This window comes from Balaenoptera acutorostrata, chromosome 8 (assembly GCF_949987535.1).
Source record: "Balaenoptera acutorostrata chromosome 8, mBalAcu1.1, whole genome shotgun sequence".
Classification (NCBI taxonomy): Eukaryota; Metazoa; Chordata; class Mammalia; order Artiodactyla; family Balaenopteridae; genus Balaenoptera; species Balaenoptera acutorostrata.
Window position 1 is genome coordinate 72,470,436 of NC_080071.1, and position 20,762 is coordinate 72,491,197.

The window sequence follows — 20,762 nt, forward strand, 5'->3', positions numbered from 1 at the left end:
TACTGTATTTATCTACTCTTTGGAAGCTGATAGTTATTATTAAACCAAGTTTCCCAAAACGAAATAGAATGAAACTCAAAATCATTTGATTTAAAATGCAAAGAACTTGGATTCCTCAAAATAATGCTCTAGGGAATGTTTCATAAACAGTATAGAAATGTTTTTTCTGGTAACTAGAGGGTTGCTGGAAGACTTCATTGGGCCCTAAATATATTCCTGAATGGCTGGCCCATAGTACCTGAATGTTCAAATGCATTGTTTCTCAAAGTTGAGCATGCATCGAAATCACCTGAAGGGCTTTTTAAAACAGATTCTGGGCTCCACCCATGAGCTCCTGATTTATTATATCTGAGATGGGGTTTGGAATTTGCACTTTAAACAATCTCCCAGGTGATGCTGATGCTGCTGGTCTGGAGACCACACTCTAAGAACCATGATGCTGACATTAGCCACCAACTATGGGCTAAGGCAAAGGAGTAGTTTTCAATGAGAGAATCTCTAAATTGATCTGTTTTACATATTAGGCTCCAGTGAAACTTTCACTTGCAGAAATGTCCCAAGGCCATTTTCTTTTTAATCTATAAGGCCAAGGAATTACCTTCAAGTTCCCCATGAAAAATGCAAATATTTATGGAACATGACATCACCACCATTCATTTTCACTTTGGCATCAGAAGTGTATCACCAACAGAGATATGAAGGATTTTTTAGTGGGGGAGAAGTGAGCGTTGGGGCCACATCCAATTTTTTTGGTTCCTGGGAAACTGGCAAGGGGGAAGCACTTAAAGAATATTTGTTGACTGAATTTTGTCTTGGATCAGGGCCAGCCTTGATGCTGTCTCTGGCCCTGGAATTAGGAAAAGGCCTTCATTCATTAATAACAAATCCCCGCTAATGTTTCCTCCAAGTGACTGTGTATTTTAAGTTTGGTATAGTATGAAAGAGAAAATTCTGGTATTGTAATTAATGGACCAATGCAGTACCAGCTATTCAACTTCAGGCAATTTACTTGGATTTCAATTTTTTCATCTGGAAAGCGTGGCTGATAAAATCTGCTCTCACTTTATGAGGTTGTTTGGTGCAACAAATGAAATTATATGTGTGAAAGCACTTTGTATGCAACAAAGAGTTTATATGGGTACATTAAGGCATTATGTTCATACTCCCATGAAGAATGCAGAGTACAGTTACTTTACTCTTAAAAGAAACATCCAGGTAACTACCATCCGGTACTAAAATTTACAAGGGGAAGAAAGTCAGAAGGAAAACAGATGAGAATTTTCATTTAATTGAAACCACAGGTCTTAACTATTCATGCAAGCCATTTCAGTTCACACATGGTTTAGGCAACAAGGTCCTGACTGGCTTCTACAATAAGTAGCTAACCTTGACAATCTGCTGACAGAATCACCTGTCTTCTCGTATCACTGCTGCACAAACAGCTACATAACCTCATCTCTATAGCTCTTGAAGCAGTCAAAGGAGACAGAAGCATTGATAGAAACAGAAAAAAAAAAAATCCAGACCCATCTCAATTGTATATAAACTGCAATAACTGGGCTGAATAACAAGCACAATTCGTTTAAAGTAATATTCAGCCTCAAGCTTTTGTGTAGAATGAGCATGAAAAACTTAGCCCACCAACCTTATTTTCTTACTGTGGTCAGAGTGGAAGAACCATTCAGTGCTACCCTACTGGCAAATTTCTTGAATATTCAAATTCAATTGTCTAAAAGCATGATCTGTACATTTTTTGTTCATTTAGCAAAACCATTTTAGATAAAGATTCCTACCAAGTGGACTGAGAATACATAACGATAGTTTCAGATAGCACAATATTTATCTTAGAGAGTTGATCAATAATGTTTTATTAATTTTTTTCTGTAAAACTGACCCTACACTCACATATTTCTAATTAAATTTGAGAGTTGGAAGGGATTTTTAAGATTGTTTTGTTTAATATCCTTATTTGATTAGAGGAAAGTAAAACCAGTTGAGAGTGGGTAACATCAAAATCATGCAGCGATGCACTCAAGTCTGGAGTCCAACTCTCTTAATTTGGGGGCCAAAGTACTTGGAAGGCTAAGGATTATATTAAACAAAACATGGATATACTGTGGATCTTTTCCTTGAAACAAGCATTTGACAAAGGTTTGGTGAACATTATTCCTTTCATGTGACACATGTGAATGAATGAAAAGAAATGAATTCTAAAAAAAGTGGTTGATTATTTAAAATGCCTGAAAGTGCATGGACTTACTTGTCTTTCATGTAGCAGGGATAAGGAATTGCTTGGACCTGGACTGCTATTTCCTGGGAGTTCCTTCCAGTCTGCAATTCTATGATTGCTCTTTCAATACTATCCTGTAAGTAAACAAAAGCCCTGCCATAGATCTGGTTGTTTGACGGAGAATTGTGTGGCCCTGGGGCCCATATCTTGGTTCTTATGCTTCTTGTGGTCTGTGAGGTCTTGAGACTCATGCGGATGGTATATTTTACAACAGGAGGAAGAGAGACGTTTTCAGAGTCATAGCTTCTGTGCTGGCTGCTATTGGAAGGAAGCTTAAAAATAACACCTAAAAATAAAATGGCAACAACATCAGAAGGTTATTTTATGGTTGACATTATTCATTGTTTGGAGGGTACACATAGGGGGCAGACAAACAGGCAACTGACTTAGTAATGTGACAGTAAGGTCAGACTTCTAATTTACAGAAAAGGTGGCTAACTGAAAGTGACAACCTCAGAGACTCAAAGTAGGAGTTTGAGAAGATAATCACAAACTAAGTGGCCAGATTAAATATATCACTCTAAGCCACTTACTGAAATTAAACACACACACACACACACACATAAATGAATAATCTTGACTGATTACGAGGATGAACTCAACTTCATCCTGTAACTATGTAATACTTTACAGTTTTAATTTTAACCATACCAACAAAATTACACATATTGAAGGCTCCTCAACCAATACGGTTGGTTGCCTACATGAAAGGTTCTCATTTCTAAGGACATCAGAGGGGACAGTGTCCTCCCTCCACCCCCAACTACTTTTCTGAGTTCTGGATGAAAGGAGTGAGGGAAGAATTTGGCCAATTTTAGTACAGAGAGAAGCTCAAATTCTAGTAGAATAACACTTACTTCCAAAGAGTTCATTGCTTTTGTAGAGTCTTTTAGCCTCTCTTTCCATTTCATCTATGCTTTTTGCTGCCTGAATACGGTCATACAATATACAAGAGGAAATATTTACTGTCAGGGAAGACAGTGTGTTAAGATGATCAATGAGGTCAATGCCGTTCTCTAATTTTAGCCTTAGAATATCTAAGGAAGAAAAAAAACAGACACAAAGCATATTATAATGTTGTGTTATAATGTTTCTAGTAGTAACAGGACAAAATACTGATTTTTTGGTAAGTAGTAAACCTTAAACTAGATTATAAATAATAAGAACTTGTAGAATTTACTCTAAAAATATCTAGTACTCTATATCTGGGAAAATGTAGCCAGTTGTGCAAATGTTCACTGAGGAGAATGTTGAACTAGTTACAGACACAGTAAACCCAAGTACAAAGAATGGTACAAACTAATTCAGAAGTATATTCTGCTACAATTCAATTAACCAAAGAATAAAGGTGAACAATTTTTAAAAATCTATCTGCATCAGTTAGGAAGAAAACTATAAACTAGAGGTGAAACGTTTGAATAAAGAGAAATGCTTGCTTTGTTCAGGGAATGTAGATGTAAGAATTTAAGCAAGGAAAGTCTATGCAGAGGGTGTAGAACAAATAAATGACATCATTCAGTCAGCTGGGATACAGAATCATTTCTCAGGTGACAATCTATGCCACATAGTTACAACTTTCTAATACTGTTTGACTTAAAACCTTATGTGAGCTATCTCTATTCAATATCTGTATTAATCTAGATAAAATGATCAAGATTTTTTTCCAGGTAATTACTCTGGAAGAAAGAAGATTTAATTGCTCTTCAATTTCAGGATTCCTTATGAGGAAATCAACTGAGACAAAGGGTAAATATAAAATTGCAAGTTAATAAATCACTTGGCCAATTAAAGTTTCACTGACTTGATCATCATGAATACTGAGAAGGCTGTGATATCATAAATCCCTCTTCACAGAACCCAAACATGTCTCTACCATCGTCCAATAGAAGACTAAATTTCTCACAGGGGGCAACTTCTTAAATGCACCTCTCATTAGAATTTAAAGTGAAATGCTTTGCTTCATATAGACATTGGTGGGGGAGGGGTAAAATTGTGGTTGAACAGTGGCCTCCAGCGGCCACTGGAAATCAACACAACAGCAAAGGGTTCTTCAGAAATGCTGGTAGATAGAGCTATGAAGAGTCAGTGCTCCCCAAATCCAAACTATAAAACCTTTTTGATACTAAGTTAAATATACAATTACACAAACAGTAAGTCTCACTGCTGTAGTCATTTTAACCTTCTTTTAAATTGTAAAACTCACCTCCTATATCCAAAGTTAGAAATTAAAAAAAAAACTATATAGGAAATTTGTAGTTTATCCCTGATATTTTGATCAAATGTTTCCTTACCCAAATGATAATTTTAGAGAATAAATCACTAACATCTTTCTTTAATCAAACAGGGTTGACTATCATAAAGTACATAAAATTATACAGAATATAAATGTAGGCATAATTCCTCCCCACTGGTTTACAACCTAAATCACGTAAGTCCCAGTAGCACTGGGGAGGAGGAGGGGCATTTGCTCTACTGTGGTCAAATTCTGATGCTTTCAATCCCTTCCTCTTACCCATGGTTGCATAGCAACAGGGAATCAGACACAGACTGAATTAGACATCTTGCATCCCTTATGTTGAAGGTGGGGATGTGGCAGAGGGAACGCATAAGTTCAGACAGCTTTCTTTGATCCTCTTCTGCCTGTTCCTTTTAAATGATCATGAGAGGAGGAGCCGACCTTGAATAGTGATTTAGGTTTATTTTCGTTTGAGTCTCTGCATCGCTTTGGTTTTGTTTTTGCTAACTCTATAACTTCTCCTGGTTACACTCTGAGTTAGTCAAAGTGATACTAAGGCCAGTGGAGATAAAATTATAAATGTATCCAGAAATAAACCATTTCATCTTCTTTTGTCCTTAAAGACTTGCTTTTCATCAAGTTACCCCAAAAAACTGTCCTCCTGTAGCAACCTACCTGTGATTGAAGGACAAGCTGCATTTACACGGAATATATTGCATTATAATTACTGAAACTAACTACAGGCACTGGGTATCAAAATAATCATTACTACTTGTAACTGTACAACTAACTAGGGGGCTTCCCTGGTGGCGCAGTGGTTGAGAATCTGCCTGCCAATGCACGGGACACGGGTTCGAGCCCTGGTCTGGGAAGATCCCACATGCCACGGAGCAACTAGGCCCGTGAGCCACAACTACTGAGCCTGCGCGTCTGGAGCCTGTGCTCCGCAACAAGAGAGGCCGCGATAGTGAGAGGTCCGCGCACCGCGATGAAGAGTGGCCCCCACTCAACGCAACTAGTGAAAGCCCTCGCACAGAAACGAAGACCCAGCACAGCCAAAAATAAATAAATAAAATTAAAAAAAACAAAACAAAAAAAACTAACTCGGAAGAAGATGGATAGATATATCCAGGATTTTACTTTTCTTAGGATAACTAGATAGAAACCAAATACAGAAGAAAAGGAAAAGAAGATCTTATATGGCACAAGGCTTTTCACATTTCTGACATGACAAGTAAATAAAAGTTTTGTGACTCTGGACTCACCGAGTTCATCCATCTGTTTCAAGAGTTCAATAGCATCAAGTCCCACGGAGAATTTCACAAAAACTTGCACAAAGGGGTTTCTTAGAGTATTCTAACAATAGAGGGAATCAGTTTCAATCCAAAAAGAAAACATGTTTAATCATCGTCTCTCAAATAACACCACAGTGAAATGAGGTACCACTACTGGGCATTTTCAATGCACCATTTTGCAAAGGCTCCCAACTGATTTGTATTCTAGTCCTACTACTTCCTAGCTCAGAGGTTTTCAGCAAGCACTCAGCCTTTTCCAGCTTCAGGGTACTTTTCTGTAAAGTGGTATCTAATCAGATTAGTCAGATGTAAATTATTATGGTACTGTTTTATACTGTAATAAGTGCAGCTATGTGAACATGGAAAAATAAACTGATGATAAAACTTTACATGGAGTAGCTCATGGAAAGACTGAAAATTAAAAAAAAAATAACTGCTTTAAAAATATAAAGGCTTTTGTAGTTATCTTGCAAATTAGGAGGCATAAATTCTACCACTGTAGTTGTCTACTAGGTAATACTTATTGAGATTTTACTAAGTGCTGGGCACTGTCTAATAGAGTTTACCTTACCTTGATTTTCTCACTTAGTTTTCAATAATACCTAGAGGTAAGTACTATTATTATCCCCAGTTAATAGAGGACAAGGCTAGGGCCCAAGAAGCTATGTAAATTTCCCTAAGGATGTACAATTAATAAGGGTCGAAAGGAAAGTTGAAGAGAGAGACTTCAACTTGATTAAAGAAATGTTTATTCATCTTGTGTGTAAATTCATGGCCTAGTTTTTATGTGAGCTATGCTTAAGTTGTTTTCCCTTTAGAGGACAGTTCAGTACTACTTATTATTCTGTCCTTCTACCAATATCTTGTTTTGTTATCATGGAGATAAATGATTAAGAATAATATGTATTCAAAGAGCATATATATAATAGAATTAATTTGCTAAATCTATAGTTGCTGAGGAGACTAAGAGTAGTTGGTAGCATGAAGACAGATGGCTATCATGCAGCTATACACTATGATAACCCAAGTTCCTTAAAATCTAACTATTTACCAGGAATTAATTTGCACATTGTGGAAAATCTGAATCAGAACGTTACTAATAAGGAAAGCACTGTGTTAGTTGCAATTCAGAGACGATCCATCAAATTCTATTTCCATTCTCTTATCACTCCTGTTACAATCAATCCTGTCTATAATATATAATATTATTTTCAAATGCTTCCACAATATGATCTTCATAAGTCTGTGAAGTGGTTATCAATGGACCTATTTTAGAGTTTCATAAACTGTAGCAAGTATTTTAAGTCATTTGCCTAAGAGTTCACAATGGCAAAGCCAGGTCATGTGCTAAAAGTTTGAAGTTTCAAATTCTGTACACATTTTCAGAAATAAGTTTTCCTCAATAATTGAGAACAAGAACTTATTTTGGTCTAGAACAAAATAAAGATACTCCCATTAGATAATGATCCCTTTATGGACATGGTCATAGCATTTCTTCTTAGCAAATTACTGTACTTTGGAACTGTTATGCACAGATAATGTCCTTTCTTAATTCACTGCTTTAGCCAACAAAACTTCCCTTAATGAAATAATATGTGTAGGATTTTTCTCTGTTCACAGAAAAAAAGTTTTAGGAGAAAAGAGCAATTTTCCACTGAGGAAAACACATGTGTCAAAAGTACCTTCCATGTAGCCTTTGTTATCTGAGATTCACTATAAAAGGCCACTTAAAATATCCATTTGTGATTACCACAGGTAGGGGGTGGGGAGATGGGGAATTGGATAAAGGTGGTCAAAAGGTAGAAACTTCCAGTTATAAGATAAATATGTACTAGGGATGTAATCTACAACATGATAACTATAGTTAACACCACTGTATGACATATAGGAAAGTTGTTAAGATAGTATGGCCTGAGAGTTTTCATCACAAGGAGAAAATTCTTTTCCTTTTTTTTTTTTAATTGTATCTGTATGAGATGATGGATGTTAACTAAACCTACTATGGTCATCATTTCATAACACGTATATATCAAACCATCATGCTAGATACCTTAAACTTATACAGTGATGTATGTTAATTATTTCTCAGTAAAACTGGGGCGGGGGGGACTGAGATTTAATCAAGATAGTAATGTGCTCAAGATCAGAGAAGAGTAGAATATTAAAATAAATGGACATGCTTAATATTAGAACTAAATTTAATAGTAAATTGTGGGGAAGATGTTTGATGAAAAGTTTATTTTGTATTAATTGTGTTAAATATCTATTTTAGAAATTAATTTTATCATTTATAACAAAATTCAGGTTGTAATTTAACTATGCACTAGTTGATAGTCAAAACAAAGACTGAGTAAAGCATCTTTTGTGTATAACTTTTCTAACAAAGTTGTATGACACAAATTCTTTGTTCTATGTTTAACTTCTTGAGCATGATTATAAAGAAGGGCATTTTTGTTGTTGCAAAAACCTTCTAGGGCTCCATCAATTTTCCAAGGGCCTCTCTCAAGTCTTTGAATACACAAGCCATACTCTCTAGAAGTTCCTAAGTTGTCACCATTCCTGAAAATTTTCTCTCCTCCTATTGATAATGGGTCTAACTCTGCTGCTTGATGTTTAGCTGCCAATAGCTCTCTTTGTGACTGGAACATTTCCCCACACTACTTGCATCCTTTTCAGAAAACCCTGCATCTTTTATGGGAATTGCAGATTACACTTTTCAACTAGTGTGTATTGGATTTGAGTTGCACTGTCAAATCTTTAACCTAAAATAGAGTGTCAAATGTTTCGACCAAAAGAACTCCCCAGATTTAACATTCTTCTTCAGAATATTAGTATTTTAGGAATTCTGGTTCGGTTAAAATAGCAAAACATAATCTAGAGAAATAAAATAAGCATATTTTAAGTACTTTTTATTGCATTTAATTTTGGAAAACAGATTTACATCACTAGTTATGCCTCAGGATCAACTTGTAAAATGATTTATCTCTGAATTACATACAGAGAAACTGTGGTATAAGAGGTGAGGATGGTTACAAACATGACTGACAGATCTGTTATCCTGTCTCAGATCTGCTCTCTGGAGCAGAGGCAATTTTAATCTGTTGAATATGGATTCTAAGTTACTATCTGCCCATTCACATAACGATGGTGATTAAAATCTCAAAGAATTACAATTTGTACAAAAGTGAATAACAGAACCATCTCCTACCTGGAGAACTGGAATCGTCTGGTTTAACAGGTGGAAGGAATTCATGAAAAATGGTGACTTATCCACCCACTCTTGAGATTTTTCTTTTAATTCTGCCAGCTGCCTCAGAGTTACATTAGACTTGAAGAAACAGAAACAAATCTGGTCCATTAGTATTTTTCCTATATTTCAAAAAGGTATCTTAAGCTTGTTTTGTTACATAATTTCAAGAAACAGTTCTAAAAAGTAGAGTTAGTAAAACATTGTCAGAAATTTCCCATATGGTCAAAAGTTTTTAAGTGGCAGCTTTTATAGGATCGAGATCACTTATAAAAATTCTGGAAAATCTAGGGTTTACTTCATGTCCACAGAAAATTTACAGCCAAAAGCATGTCTTCTGGAATTCTCACAAGTTACCCATTTTTACCAATGGTACACTTTACTACTAAAGAAACATTCTAGTTCAAGGATATAAGAAGAAGAATACTTTCATGTATTGCTGGTGGATGTATATAGTTTTTTTTGGAAAGCAATCTGACAATAGTCATTAAAACAGAATATAATATTCTTCAATCCCTCAGTCTTGAACATTCACCTCTGTGAAATAAAAATACCACTGTGTAAAGTCACAGGCACAAAAGTAGTTGTTGCTGCATTGCTTACACGAGCAACAAAACAAAAGCAAACACTAGAAACAAAAAGAATGTCCAACAATTGAGGATTGGCTGAGTAAATTCCATGGTATGAAAAAATTTACAATCTTCAAAAAGAATGAATAAACTAAATCTATTGAATTGGAAGAATTTCCACAAGGTATTGCTGTGTGACTAAAGTAATATGCAGAAAAGTATTAAAATGAAACCTCATTTTAATAATGCAAACGATGACCATTCTGCATATGAATGTGCATACAGTATAATAATATATAAAGGATTAGAGGAATGCACATAAATTATAGAAAGCCACATCCTTGAATGCTAACATTCATTAGTTTACATGAAAGGAAGAGTAGGATCAAGCAGGGAGAAAAAGAGGTGAGAGTCAAGCAAAAAGAAAAGAAAAAAAAAAAAAGACTGCACTTAGAAAATAAGCATTTAATGACTTCATTTATGCAAAATTATGTAAAAGTGTGTAGTCAATAAAGCAAATAAGGTATTAAAACACAAACAGTGAAAACAAAGATCATTCTAGAAATCAGTGATGACTTCATGTTTATTTTTATATAGACCTAAAACTAATTTATATTTATATAAACTACAGTTTAATGACCAAGTAATGGTAAAGAAGTTTTTTTTTTTTTTTTACTTTCACTCTATCATTTTAAAAGCATCGTTTATAATTCAAGTCACTAAAGCCAACTTTAAAAGTGAGAGAGAAATGCTATTATGGTTATATTAGGTAGGTGATAAGTATAGTTACTATTAATAATGTCTTTCTCAACACCTATCCTCCATATAAGATATTAAGTTGTACAACCAAATATGAAGCCAATAATCTATAATTTAGCAATTGTTTTTGTTCAAACTAGTTATATAATGCCCAATATTGTTTTTTCTAGTGCCATTATTTTTACATACTTTGAAACTTAGATGCTAGTTGTAGAAAAGTTTTCTGCTTTTGGAGATAAATTGAAAAAATCTGAGGTCTTGCTCCAACTAACCTCATTCTCAAGTGTCAATAAGGTTCATTTCTCTTCAAGGAGCTACCACTCAATCTACATTGTTTACACATATACAGGGCAGAAGTTGAGAATTGTTAAGAGTTTCAGAAAGCCAAAGGTAATAGTATCTAGGCTATAAAGAAATCTGAGCCAGCTAGACTAAATTTGGAAGCTGACTACTTTAAAAATCATCTTAATACTCAAGACAGAAACTTTGAGTGATAATGGTCAAACCTTTTCCATTATTGCCTTTGTGATGGGGGTATATGGTGCGTACAAAATCCTTCCCAACAACATGGGTTTCAAGAAAGCCCAAATCACAGGTCCAGCAGGCATATTAATGATGTCTTTATAAAGAGAAAAGCAAAATGGTGCTGGAAAGAAAAAGTATAATAAAACCATTTAATACATGCATTTAAAATCTATTCATGGTAAATTGACAAATATTATTGTTACAGCACCCCAAAATACATGCCTTACACTTCCTTTGTTATTAACAAATGTGACGCATCTGGTGTCAAAGTAAGAAAGCAGAGTAACAAATCTTTTTTAGGTGTAAAAGTTTAATCCAATAAATAAGCCAAGTGCATAGTAAGTGATGGCATTTTGCCAAGAGGAGCTAGAAAGGTTGAAAAGCACATTTCAGACTGTCTTCCAACAGGTATTCCTCACCAGCCCTTAATTTTTAAAAATATGCAAAAGTTTGCTATTGTACTAGATACATAAGAGCTGTCCAATAAATGTTTGTTGAATGAATAAAAAGATGCATAAATGCATCAATCCAATTGCTATATTAAACAGCCCTATATTGTTTGGAAAAGCTCAGCCAATCATATTTTACATCTCAAAGCTTACAGATCAAGTAAACAGCTTTGATGTACCACTGAACGTGTGTAGTTCTGCTACATTCACGAGGCTGTTCTGTGTGTGATACAAATTTCTAATCCTAAAAAGTCAAGAAAAAATATTGACCTGAGCAGATTTAAGGCACATTGTTGTATCATTTACTGGCAAGGTGTAGTGGTTAAGAGGCTAGACTCTGCAGCAGACTGCCTGGGTTCACATCATAGCTTTGATACTTTCACGTTGGACAACGGTGTCCAGGTTTACTCGATCACTTTGTGCCTCATTTCCCTTACTGAGATGCAGCTATAGTAGCACCTACCTCATAGGTAAGGGAAGAGTGAATGAGTTGATATGCAGAACATGCTTGATGTGTGGTTAAGTGCTGTATGAGTGCTTTCTGGGGGAAAATTAATGCTTCGTTTCTTACAAAAGGCTAAGATTACAGCTCAGCATTAAAAAAACACCCGATTAAAAAATGGGGAGAAGACTTGAATAGTCATTTTTGCAAAGAGGAAATGCAGATGGCCAACAGGCACATGAAAAGATGCTCAACATGGCTAATCATCAGGCAAATGCAAATCAAAACCACAATGAGATATTACCTCACGTCTGTCAGAATGGCTATCATCAAAAAGAACAAAAATAACAAATATAGGTGAGGATGTGGAGAAAAGGGAACCCTCGTACACTGCTGGTGGGAATGTAAATTGGTGCAGCCGTTGTGGAAAACAGTACAGAGTTTTTCTCAAAAAAACTACCATATGACTCAGCACTTCCACTCGGGTATATACCCAAAAAAACCAAAAACACTAATTAGAAAAGATTCATGCACCTCAATATTCATAGCAGCATTATTTACATTTGCCAAGATATGGAAGCAGCCTAAGTGTCTATCAACAGATGAATGGATAAACAAGATGTAGTGTGTGTGTGTATATATATATATATATATATGTGTGTGTGTGTGTGTGTGTGTATATATATATATATATATGTATATATATATAATGGAATATTACTCAGTCATAAAAAAGAATGAAATTTTGCCATTTGCAACAACGTGGATGGACTTGGAGGGCATTGATGTTAAGTGAAATAAGTCAGACAAAGACAAATACTGTATATTACTTTTATGTGGAATCTAAAAAATACAACAAACTAGTGAATATAACAAAAAAGAAACAGACTCACAGATATAGAAAACAAACTAGAGGTTACCAGTGGGGAAAGGGAAGGAGGGAGGGGCAAGATGGGATAGGGGACTAAGAGGCACAAACTATTATGTATAAAATAAGCTATAAGGATATATTGTACAATACAGGGAATACAGCCAATTAAATTAAAAAAGGCCAAGATTTAGCAGACAATGCTGTTAGGAGGCGACATTACCATGCTGATTTTGAAGTATACTCACTGGCATGTAAGGGAATTCCATATTTTGCAGCAATTTGCTCTTTACTTAATTTATAAGTCAAAAAATCCTTGGTGTGGTTGCCTCTCTGCCTCTGAGAAGAGGGCAGCATGGCAACTAAATATTCAGTGGTAATTCCTTGGGAGCACAGTGCTTGGGAAATGGTACTAAATGATCCTTGTGGAGTGTTTAGCCGGTTGTTTCTGTACATTGCCTGTGAGATAAAAATACATGATTTATTAACATTATATGAGCTATAAATGCTACTGAAAACAATATAGAAGAAAACCTGATAATCCTTAGACGATCCTTATAATTCCACAATTCCTTTAAAACATGTATCCCAAATGTAAATGTACAACACTAAACTTCTCCAATTTAAGTGGCAAAAACTTTTGCCAGAGTAGAAGAGTTTTTCTGTAAGTGATTTTTGTCAATGTACTATATTTGTAGCTGAATGTATTATAACTAATCTCAAATAAAAGTTAAGATGACAAAAGGAATTTTCCAGCAAGAATATTACTGTGTGACTTTTCTACCTGTGTTAATGGAAAACTTCTGGGCAGGTGCATTTGTTTCAGGGATCTCATTTTGTCTAGCAGCGGTCGTGCGACAGAAGCCATCTGATTGAGAATCTCCTTTAGCCTTATGAAGAGTTCTATCATCTTTTCTACTGGCTTTTGATTTTCCCTAGGGAAAAACACCTGACAGGAACAGCAACAACAAAAAAAGAAATTATTTTTGTGGAGAAACTGGAACCCTCACACACTGTTGGTGAAAATATTAAAAGGTACAGTCACTTTGGAAAACATATTGGAAGTTTATTAAATAGTTAAACATAAATTTACCATACAACCAGAAATTGGATTCCTAGGCATTTACCCAAGAGAAATGAAAAAATATGTCTACACAAAGATTTGTATGGGAATGTCTATGGCAGCATTACTCACAATAGCCAACAAGTGGAAACAATCCAAATGAATGGATAAACAAAATTTATATCCTTAAATTGGAATACTATTTGGTAAAAGAAAGAAATTACTTACTGACACATTACAACATGTATGAAACTCAAAACATTATACTAAGTGAAAAAAGCTACACACAAAGACCACATATTGTACGATACAATTTAAATAAAATGTCTAAAAAGGCGAATCCACAGAGACAGAAAATAGATTAGAGGGTGCCTGTGCTAGAGGTCAGAATGAGAATTGACTGTAAATGGACGCAAGGTTTCTTTTTGGGTTGATAGAAATGTTATAAAATCAGATTGTGGTTAACGGTTGCATAATTCTATAATTTACTAAAAACCCCATTAAATTGTACACTTAAAATGAGTGAATTTTATAACATATAAATAATACCTCAATAACTTTGCCAAAAATAAATGATTTTAAAAGTCAGAAAGGCAAATGTCAATTACATAATTCTTCATGTACACCCTTATTCAAAAATCATATAATGTGCTCCTTAAAATCAGAAAAGCTGTCAAAAAGCTCATGTGGTCTATCAGGTTTAATCATAATCCCCGAATGTATTCCTGTTGCAGGAAGAAACACTGAAAATATTTTTTAAATTAAAATTTTAATTTTATTCTCTCATTCACTCAATTATTCAACGAACGTTGAGTGCCTGTTATGTTCCCAGCACTGGGTGAGGTGATGGGTACAGTGGTACACAAACTGGCATCATCTTTCCACTCAGGGAGTTTTGTAATAATAGGAGAAACAGATATGAAACAAATCAATGAACAAAAAGCTGGGGAATATGAGGAGGTAGGGAGTTTAGCTAAGAAATCAAAAGAAGTCTTTCCAAGATGACACCCCAAAGGGGAGAAAGAACAAACCATAGGAGGAATAAGGAGAGGAAGGTAATAGACAGAGGGGGAAAGATTTGTGAGGTTCATGAAGAGGGAAAGCTCTTGGTGTGTCCAAGGGGGTCAAAGACCACTATATGAGAACAAGATTCATTTGGAGAAATATCACAAAGACAGAGCTGTCTCAAAAACACAGCTATTAATTGCAATCAGATTTTTCTAAATCAGATTCAACATTTTAATTTTTCTTCCAGTTCTGCCAAAATTCTAGGAATTCTGACACTGATTTGAAATAAACTGACTAATGATGAGAAATTTTTATTATTTTTACTTGCAGTACCTGAAAGAATTAGGAATGGTCTTCTGCTTATAAAATGCACATATTTATTTACTATACTCAACAAGAAATAGTTGGTTTGATATGTGCTCTGCAGAGACATTGTAAGATAAGGATTAAAATTTTAGATAAAAAAATTAATAATATCAATTTATATGCATTTTAAGTTAGGTAAAATAAATATTCATTTAGTTAATGGGTATTTGCTAAGTTCTTCTATGGGCCAGACACTATTCTTGGCATCTGAAATGTTCAGTGAACAAAGAGGCCCTTGTGGAGCTTACACCAAATAGAGGTAGACAGAAAATAAACAACAAAAGTGAATACTAAATAAAATACATAGTATGCTGGAAGTGTAACAGAAAACAAACAGAGCATCGAAAGGAGGTTTGAGAGTGCTATAGATGAAAGTTGGTTGCATTTTAAATAGGACTGTCAGGGTATCTTATTGAGAAGGTCAATATTGAGTAAAGACACATAGTGCTGCAAATCAGGTGACGGGCATGGCCTGGAGTGGTCCCATGCAGCTGCCCTGGGCCCAAGGAGTAGCCACGTAGGAAATGGGATTTTAGAAATACGGAGAGGTTGTGCAGGCCCTGGGGCCCCTGCAGGATTTGAGGGTTTACTGGAATAAAATGAGGAGCCACTGGGGAAGGTGTTGAGCAGAGGAGTGACATAATATGATTTAAGTTTTAAAGGGATCATCTTGCTGCTCAGGGAGTGGTGGAGACAAGTGTGGAGGCAAGGGAGGCCAGTTAGGAGGCCACTGCAGAATATACGGGTCGGATAATGATGACTTTGAACAGGATTATTTGTAACTAGTCCTAAAATGCCTTCATCCCCTTTGCTGAAATGCATCAACAACATAAGTCAGCCGTGCTGCTTCTGGTTTTTCTTACTTTCAAGAGAAAAACTTTTTTTTTTCAGTGTTTTCAGTAACATGTAAATAATTTTGACCTAGTATAGATTTGGGTGGATAAAGGTGTTTAATTTTCCTATGTTTATATTTTTCTTTCAGTTTTTTATTCACTAAGTATTTATAAAGCATCTAGTTATTGCAAGATGGAGTTACTGCTGACTTTACAGCTCTAATAATGACCACTGTTTTGTTGTACTGGATAAATAATGGTAGCCTCTATCAAAACTTGATGAAGGAAACACAAAAAGTACTTTTTCAAATACCCAAAAAAACCTCGATTCTTTTACTTGAAAACGAAAAACTTTGTTCTAATCTTTATTTTTATCCCACCAAATTAATGTGCATTCACTTTTTAAAAAAGTTATTATAACATTTGTATTTCATACTCTAGTATAATGTATATTAAATTTAATTCCTGGTCTTGGATATACAAATTGAGAGTTAATAAGGCCATAATATTAATTTCCTCATCTATTAAATATGCAAATTTACAATATATGATCGCTAAGGTCCCACTTAGCTCTAAAATAAAGCTGTAATTCCAAAAGTTGTATAAATGGATCACATTCCTTATAGTATCAGGGAGCATACAGGTATAATCAATTTTTTTATATTATACTATAAATATTAAAATACTTCATCAATAGCAACTTGCCTTGTATGTGAAGTTGTGAATGTCTAAGTAGTGCAGAAGAGTGAGTCCAATGAGGTAAGACAGACGGGATCTCTCTGGAAGAGGTATGTTGCAGAATTCCTTCACTGCATCTTCCAATTTGGGACTGGTCATGTTAGCATCACAAGAATGCAACCAGAACACACTAGAAATAATCTACAAGTTGGAGGAAGAAAAATATTTTAGCTGTGAATCCTCTGAAGCCACCTGTCCATTTTGAGAGGTTTTCTTATACTTTTAGACTTCATTTAAAAATAAGACAAATTATACTCAAAATCATATAATTTTTTTTGTTTAAAGCACTAATTACTATCAATAAACCTATAAAGAGTCCATAGTTCACTGGAAAGCTTAAGAAGAAAGATGGGAAAAGAGACAGAAAAAAAATCCATAATGATTCCCAGATTTCTTGCTTGAACTACTGGGTGAATGACGACACCAAGAAAGAAAATTTGGTTTGGATTGTTTGGGAAAATTACTAGTTTAAGACTTTGGCTCTCTCTGGAATTCCCTGGTGGCGCAGTGGTTAAGAATCTGCCTGCCAATGCAGGGGACACAGGTTTGAGCCCTGGTCTGGGAAAGATCCCACATGCCACAGAGCAATGAAGCTCGTGCGCCACAACTACTGAGCCTGTGCTCCAGAGCCCGCGAGTCACAACTACTGAAGCCCGTGAGCCTAGAGCCCATGCTCCGCAACAGGAGAAGCCACCGCAATGAGAAGCCCGCGCACCACAACGAAGAGTAGCCCTCGCTCACCACAACGAGAGAAAGCCCGCGCGCAGCAACAAAGACCCAACGCAGCCAAAAATAAATAAATAAAATAAATAAATTTTTTAAAAACTGATAAACTTTAAAAAAAAAAAGACTTTTGCTCTCTTTAAAATTTTACTCTTACTTAAATTGCATTTCATTTATATAATCATTTGAAGTTATAATCTTGTACAATAAACTCTGGGGTCCAGAAATGAAAGGTGAAGAAAAAAAGCCCAGAATCACACAATAATATGAATCAACCATCCTGGAGAGTAATGCTTGTGTGAAAAGTGATGTGTGACTATGGGAAGTAAGATGGCAACTCTATTGCCACTGAGTTGAAATAAAGAAAAAGTTTATGAAATTCAAGATTATAGAAACTTTTCTCTCTTTCCTTTTTAAAGTAATAAGAATGTATGCTATTTACCTGCTTTTACTTACTAAAATGAACCTGCTCTTCCGAGGCCAAAAATGTGATAGTTGAAATTAGATCTTAGGATCATATAAGTGAAAGGTGAAACCAAAGGGGAAAGAATTAATAAAGAAATATTAATTGCTGGGCTTCCCTGGTGGCGCAGTTGAGAACTGCACCTGCCAATGCAGGGGATATGGGTTCGAGCCCTGGTCTGGGAAGATCCCACATGCCATGGAGCAACTAAGCCCATGTGCCACAACTACTGAGCCTGCACTCCAGAGCCCATGAGCCACAACTACTGAGCCCGTGTGCTACAACTACTGAAGCCCATGTGCCTAGAGCCCATGCTCCGAAACAAGAGAAGCCACCGCAATGAGAAGCCCGCGCACCACAACAAAGAGTAGCTCCTGCTCGCCACAACTACAGAAAGCCCGTGAGCAGCAACGAGGACCCAATGCAGCCAAAAATAAATTTAAAAAAAAAAGAAAAAGAAAGAAATATTAATTGCTATAACAAGAGGAAGAAAAGTGAAGGTAAAGCAGTTTTAATTTTTGTTTGGGAGAACCAATTAAAATGACACAAACATAAATATTCCAAAGTCAGCCTTAAAGGCTTTTAAAAAACTTTATCTCATATTGGAGAATAACTGGGTTGTGTTTAGAAATGACACACTCTGTCACACGTAAGTTTTGAATGGATGAGGTCTTAAGCGCTGAAATTCTTCTAGAAAATTTCTATGACACTTCCAGACAATGAACTTGGAAAAGGGGTAAAAGATAAAACATTTCAAGTGGAAAACCCTATTATCAGCCTATGAGGAAATAACATTACTCATTTTCACAGCAAAAAATGTTTACTATACCTCCAAACTTACCCAGAGTTCCCTTGACCCTATCTATTTTATGTAGTCTGTCTTGTCTTGGGGCTTTTAAAAAATAAAAAGAAGTATTCTTTTTCATTTTAGTTTCAACAAAGTGTAAATCGTCTTTTTTTTTTCCCCCAATTAGATTACTGAAACTCGACTTTGATATCGTCATAATAGAATGTGAAAATTTGCCTCAGATAATGTGAATGTGATAATGAATACAAAGAATTACTGATGGCACAGCTTGTTTAAGAAAAGCATCTGGGCTAAAGAAAAGGCGAGGACAAAGGCGGCAAAGGAAGGGATAGGAAAAGTAGAGGGAACAGAATAGACAGTGATAATGTTCTTGCTTCAGGATTTTTCTTCTATTTTCACCTAAGAATTGGGCCTCTAATTTTATCATTTGCATGGAAAATTCACCATATTTGCATGCAGCTTCTCAGTGTTTTACTGGTAAGTGCTCAACAAATACTAAATGCTATTTAAACTTTTAAAAAACTGGATGTAAATACAAACACATTCCACCCCACCTCAGCTCTGTTGTCAGGGATGGGAATGGCCAGCAAGTTGTCGATACTCCTATTGGACATTCCTGTTGTTCTCCTCAGTTCTTCTTTCAGCTCTTCAACATTTTTAAACATTTCTATTAGCTGACCTGAAAAAAAACAAAACAAAACTCACATGTGGGTTGCAATGTAATTCTTTTTAGTCGTTCTAACATAGAGAAACCTTCTAGATAAAACATATAGTCAACATATATGCCTTGTGTCAGGAACAGATGTCTCTCAGTTTTGGCAAACTATGCATCTTTAGGATCTATTTCTATCTGATTTAGACTTATTCCTATTATGATATTATTAACCTAAGGTAACAGATTGCTCTGGATTATAAATTTTCCTTAAATGTCTACAACGAAAGGTTGATTCAAAGAAAATATGGTTTCCTCGCAGACTTTGATCACACAATGTGCTAAATATATATTTCTACATTTGATTTAAAACATCACACAAATTCAAAATGCTTTTTAACCTTGGATCATATAATATTGTCAGCTTAGGACAAGGTTTGCTAAATCTGAAACGTAATGCCACAGAGCACTTTTTCCTTAACTTTGTCCAGCACCTTACGGCTTATAAAGGGTTTTCACAATCATTACTTCAATTTTTAAATAGAATGTGTTTAACTCCAAACTCTTTTAGGACAGTTATTACAATTATTTCATATCTGGGTCTTTCAATGAATAGCAAAAAATATTTTGACTTTATTTTAGCAGATTGTGATCTCTATTTTGCAAATGCCTTTCAGTTTCTTTATGAAGTATCTCTCATGCAAATATACCTTCTTTATTTTTGGACTTAGTGACCTTCCAATTTTGTGGCTGCCTGTTGTCCACAATTCTGAATGTCTTTCTTTTCAGTATTGAGGTATTACGCGAAGGATAAATGTATTGCATGATGCATCATGCTCAGAATACTAATATGAGGTTCTGAATCGATATTTCTGTAGACAGCAGTGCATCTTTATTTTTTAAATCAGATTATTCTCACGGAAGTAAATAAATTTCATCCTTGCTCTTGCAAAAGACTATCTAATGCACTTCAATATATCAGAGAAATAAAAGGTGAATAGTCTAACTAGTTAAATTTTTGAAGACATTTTTCTGTGAAACCAAATTTCGCTGTTTCATTCTCTGCTGGCTTGCTGTGTTGTTTATTTTAGACAAGTAACCATATTTGAAAGCTTCAGGTGTCTCATGTATAAGGGCAGATACAAAGTAGGTTTGGTTAGGAACTTCAAAAAAGCCTTTTCTGAACTGCAGCATGAGAATCACATGCATTTTAATAAGACAGCATTTAAAATATGGATGGGGAAACACCTGGTTTTTCCAAGGTGCCTGCACTGTCATTGACATGCAGCACGGCTTCTATCGTTGGCATTAACCGTGTGATATTTTCCAAGTAATTCATTTGCAATGCCTGTTCTAGAAACCTGGAACAAAGCAGAAGAGGAGAAGAAATTGAACTAGGCATATCAATAACTATTTGAGAAGGGATTT

The 20,762-nt window shown here is 35.3% G+C and overlaps 1 protein-coding gene across 1 annotated transcript in view; it reads right to left on the reverse strand.

The window, feature by feature from the left end:
- Positions 1-20,762, reverse strand: part of ABCA12 (ATP binding cassette subfamily A member 12) — a 192,708-nt gene that overhangs the window by 63,852 nt on the left and 108,094 nt on the right. The window contains exons 13-22 of the mRNA XM_007187873.2: positions 20,583-20,695; positions 19,237-19,361; positions 16,656-16,829; positions 13,465-13,629; positions 12,929-13,139; positions 10,903-11,042; positions 9,030-9,149; positions 5,792-5,882; positions 3,148-3,327; positions 2,261-2,576 (exon numbers count right to left, since the gene is read on the reverse strand). Of these exons, the coding sequence (XP_007187935.2) occupies positions 2,261-2,576; positions 3,148-3,327; positions 5,792-5,882; positions 9,030-9,149; positions 10,903-11,042; positions 12,929-13,139; positions 13,465-13,629; positions 16,656-16,829; positions 19,237-19,361; positions 20,583-20,695 (1,635 nt within the window). The remainder of the gene's footprint in view (positions 1-2,260; positions 2,577-3,147; positions 3,328-5,791; positions 5,883-9,029; positions 9,150-10,902; positions 11,043-12,928; positions 13,140-13,464; positions 13,630-16,655; positions 16,830-19,236; positions 19,362-20,582; positions 20,696-20,762) is intronic.